This window comes from Cupressus sempervirens, chromosome 1 (assembly GCF_028749045.1).
Source record: "Cupressus sempervirens isolate cs-2001-9-10 chromosome 1, ASM2874904v1, whole genome shotgun sequence".
In the NCBI taxonomy this organism is placed as follows: domain Eukaryota; kingdom Viridiplantae; phylum Streptophyta; class Pinopsida; order Cupressales; family Cupressaceae; genus Cupressus; species Cupressus sempervirens.
Window position 1 is genome coordinate 565,213,151 of NC_143118.1, and position 5,003 is coordinate 565,218,153.

The 5,003-nt window shown below is 33.7% G+C and overlaps 1 protein-coding gene across 1 annotated transcript; it reads right to left on the bottom strand.

The window, feature by feature from the left end:
* Nucleotides 1–419: 419 nt before the first annotated feature.
* Nucleotides 420–1,402, bottom strand: LOC149578685 (uncharacterized). Its single transcript, XM_089803954.1, has 4 exons — nt 1,287–1,402; nt 1,081–1,202; nt 800–1,004; nt 420–714 (listed from the first exon to the last, which is right to left on the bottom strand). The coding sequence occupies exons 1-4, from the start codon at nt 1,345–1,347 to the stop codon at nt 548–550; spliced, it is 555 nt and encodes a 184-aa protein (XP_089660080.1). The 5' UTR covers nt 1,348–1,402; the 3' UTR covers nt 420–547.
* Nucleotides 1,403–5,003: the final 3,601 nt, after the last annotated feature.

Genomic DNA, 5,003 nt, shown 5'->3' on the forward strand with positions numbered 1-5,003 from the left:
TGCAAAGTGTATCAATTTGGCTAATGATGATTAGTGGAGGGTTATTCAAAGTAGGCTTAACCTAGGAGGAAATGGCATGGTCAAGTATGCTTGAGCTGGAGGAGTAACGCGGTGATGGGGTGACCTTCGAGGAAAATCCTCGTGCTTCAACTCTATATGCATCACCTAGATGCAATGAGTGTTAAGTGTTCCATTCATTCTCATGAGAGACTAGTTATTTTGACCACTATTCATCCAACATAGATCCATAAATTTAACTTAAAAATTACACATTGAATCTTAACAACAATATCACAATGAACCAATAAATAATATGAATTTTAGAATTTTAATTTATGAGAGTGTTCCTAAGTAACATGAATCAGGCAGACATCTTCTGATGACAGATAATGAATATAAATATAATAATAGGCAATTGATGAACAATAATAACACCACGTATAATATTATATAAAAATGTCCATATACAAAGGACTTAAAATTCTAGAAGGCCATGGGACTATAAAAGCACTAATAAATTAGGGAAACCAGGAATCTGCGGTATCTTCTATGGAAGTGGAGAAACCACAGGACTCGATGCCGTGATGTCCCGAGAGGAAGAAGGAGCTGCAGCAGCAAAAACGCTCCCTGATTGTGAAGAATGATCCAAAATTTGTTGCACCATGCGCCGGGATCCACTTCTATGAGCTTCGCACAGCCGAGGCAGATAAACTCCTGCATCAATTCAATGTCATGAGCAGCCATTAAAAACCCAACTAAAGAAAAATCAAGCTCGAAAATGATGAAATTTGCTGATTACCTTCACCAGCAGCAAGATTGAAGTAGAGATTGATGATGTTGTGGCAGTTGCTATAACACCGCGGAGAACACAATTTGCTGGTAAATTTGTACTCCATCAGACCATCGCTGGATATTCCGACTACCATTCTGTCGAGCCCACATTTGTTTAAACATTCCTCTGTTTCAATCCATTCATTTATCTCTTCTGCCATCACCTCTGATGTCTGCACAAAAAGGATTTTAGACGGGAAGAATGACCGAAAATCTTCAATGTGTTGAAAAATTGGGTTTTTGACATACCAGACACTGGTATTGGGCAGTTCCATCCCCCAAGAAGAATTTCTCAAGAACACAACGTGCTCCTGTCGATGATACAGAAAATGCACACAAGTCCACTGGCAATTCCTCGCATGCCAGATCACCTGGAATTCCATTAAAGATCAAATTTTTATCATAGATCAGAGATAAACTTAACAAACAAATAAGGGGTGCAGATGAATTTATACCGAGAACGCATTGCAGGCTGATTAGTGATGTAAATGCAATGACTGCGAGCTTTATCATCATTGATGAATTACCCAGCTTTTGCAATTGCTCTGTTTTTTCCTCTTTCTTTTTGAGATTCCTATGACGGAAAAGATGAGAAAAGCAGAGTACTGAAATGTGTAGAATTGTTGATATATAAATAGATCTCTGCTTCTTGCAGTTAATACTCGCATATGCCCATTTTTGTTTATGTAGAAACCGTGCTCGTACAAAATACGACATGAAAGGGTATGTTAGGTCGGTGGGTTAAGTTAAGAATTGAAATTTGAATTAATTAATGAGTTGAGGTTAACAATTGACAACTTGCAATTGATAAATTAAGGAAGGATAAATTGAAAATATGTTTAAATGATTGATGTGGATTTAAAATTTAATGGGAGGATGATTTTGAATGTCGGAATATTATGAAAAGAGATTGGGAACTTGAAATTTAAGATTCGACATAAATTGTAGTTTTAGAATTTCCTTGAGTGAATCAGTGTGGAAGATTGATTTAATAATAATAATAATAATAATAACAAAATAGGAAATGGTAGATGTTGAATAATTATGACTTATCAAGCGATAACCAAGTTCTCACCTAGACTGAAATTTGCTTCATCTTTTAAGAGTTCTTTGATTGTAAAAGAAACTTAAACAAGCTCAAAATATACACAGAGAGCCACTTCAAGTAACTCTCGAGAAATGAACAATAAAATACAAGTGAATAATCAAATATATTACCAAGAGCACTATTTTGATACAAATTGTTCCTTTGGTACTTGTTTAGCACTAACTCAGATTTTATTGTTCTAAAGTATATTGTTTGGAGCTTATTATATATTAGGAAGTAAGTCCATCTTCTTTGATTTGAAGAAATAATGTCTCAAGATTGACTTAATATGATCAAAATAGGAATGCTAGATGTTGAATAATTATTACTTGGTAAACTACAATAAGTTGTTATAAAGACCCAAATTTTACTTATATTTAAAGAGTTATTTCACTACCAAGTGTATTTTACAAGAGCACTATTTTCATGAAGATATATATATATATATAGAGAGAGAGAGAGAGAGAGAGAGAGAGAGAGAGAGAGAGAGAGAGAGAGAGAGAGGACAAAGTTGAAGAAGACAAAGTTGAAGAAGATATATAATATGCACCTTTAGTATCATATGGTTTACTACATAAAAAATATAATATACTTACATACATCAATCAAAATATAAATTAATGTGGAAAGGAATGAAATGCAAATCTCAAATCTAGAGAATTTTTATCAACATAACAATAAGTAAATTAAGAATAACTATTACAAATGGGATGGTGAGAGTATAAAGAAGGGGACATGGCTATCCTCTAGACAAAATGTACTTTTGACTTTTTTTCAAACTAACACAACAAATTTTTATGAAAAATTTAGTGTGACATTCTAAAGAAACAAAAATGAAAATTTTGACTTTCAAGTTCATTTTATTACTTAAAAAAAAGTATGTAATGGGCTTAAACATCACACACTAAGGCTTGATTTCTAACCTAAGGGCCTGTTTGGCGAGTGGAAAACAAGTGGAATAGGCATATGTAAATTCCAAAATTTTTGAATCTCTCGTTTGAATGCACCAAAACAGAATTGGAATACGAAGTAAAATAGGAATACGTATTCCAATTTTAGCCAAAAATGGGGTTTTGCAATTCCACCCAAATAGGTGTTATTGGAATACGTATTCCTATTCCATTTTTTTAATTTTAGAAAACATAAATTTTGGGGTTCACGAATTCCCATCAAATATTGGCTGAACCAAAGAATGAATAGGAATACGTAGCCCCATTTTCTGTTCCAGAATGCGTATTCCTATTCCCGCAGCCAAACGGACCCTAAAAATGTTAAATAGTCAAAACTAACTTATTTTTCCAAACATAATTTGTATGTGTAATATTTAAGAATAACCACCTTAATTTAATGAATTGTTTTAATCAAATCGAAGATAATTGTGTGCATTCACAAATAATATTATTAACCAATAGACTATTAAATGACAGACTTTCACTATATCAGAAAACATTTTCGGGTAATTTTTTTGGCGGTTGCTTCTCCTGTCATTTCAATGTTGTACATGCAAAATTGCGGAATGTTCGGGGTTCGAGTCTCACAAGAGCAGTTTAGCAAGTAGTTTTCATTATCGATTCTGCTAATCAAAATGGCACAGATTGGCAACAAACTGGTAGGGATTTTGAATTTCCTGGTGTTTTTGTTGTCAATCTCGATGACTACGAAATATTTATGCAAGGCCCTGTCATGATCATCATAGGGCTTTTTATAAAGCTCGTTTCTCTGGCCAGATTCATAGGTGCTTTCTTTAGGGCCTCATGGGCTATCGATCTACTTGCTCCTCGTGGGTTTCAAATCATCGCTGGCTGCAAAATAATTGCACGAGTGATTACATATATTCTAAAAATTAAAATTAAAATGGAAGTAAAGCATGACCGTTGGGTTTCATACTCTACAGATGGTGCAGTTTCCGTCATGACGGACCGGCACAGTCGAAACTTTGAAACAAGTCTTGACAGTCGAGCATAACCAGCACACTTGAAGCTTTGATGCGAACGCTATAACTTATTTTGAATTGAATTGTGTTTCCCTCCCACCAAGTCCTCTGACCGCTCATATCTATTTCAATGATGATTTTGCAGTTTATAAACTCTCTTGCTACGATAAATACAAAGGCAAAGATTAGCATTATTATAATTCTTTTGGAGATTGTTTCCAAGGTAATTAAGAGTCTTCAACAAGACTTAAACATCACACACTAAGGCTTGATTCTTAAACTAAAAGTGTTAAATAGTTAAAGTTGACTTATTTTTCCAAACTTAATTTCTTCTTTAATATATGATGTTTCAGGTTGGTCGTCTTCAATATCCCCAAGCACAACAAAGCCTTCACCATCTTATACAACATTTTCATAATGCAAAGATGTATATTTACGTTCAACATATACAACAATGACAAAATCATGCTAGCCCATCATATTACTGTTCCCTTTTAGAAATACCACTTTTATCACCTAAAATGTATCCATTTATGTTCACCATTTGCATCTCAATTGGCGTTGCAGTGGGCTGTCATGTCTCGCTTTATTTCATCTGAGGCTTTTTTTCTTACATGGCGATTTGGTCACATTTGACCTAGTCAACTTTTGTTTAGATTTGGATTCTATAGAGATTAAGTTGATTATCATTACTTTATGTTACCGAATCATATGATATATTGATTAAAACAAGTAACTAATGCAATGATATCTTGTGGAAATGTTCTATTTGAATACCAATGTGATTATTTTGATGTGTTTATTTCATAATTGTGAAATAGTTAAGGATATTTCCATATCTTGTTGATTTAGATGATGTTATGATTTCATGATGTGATATGTTGGACTATGATGGATACTGACTCATTATTGGTTGCGAGTATCTGAGTGAATGCAAAATTTGTCGCAACGAGAGTGTGGCTATGGTAGAGAGGGTTAGCCTCTCAGAATGGGATGAGTCTGATTATCTTGCAGTCCACACACCACTTAAATATTAGATGATTAGATGATTAATTAATAAAAATTTGAGCTTTATTCCTACCTTCTTGAAATGATTAACTGTGATTTCAAAATAATTTTGTTAATGATTTAACAACAGGAATTTAATTAGAA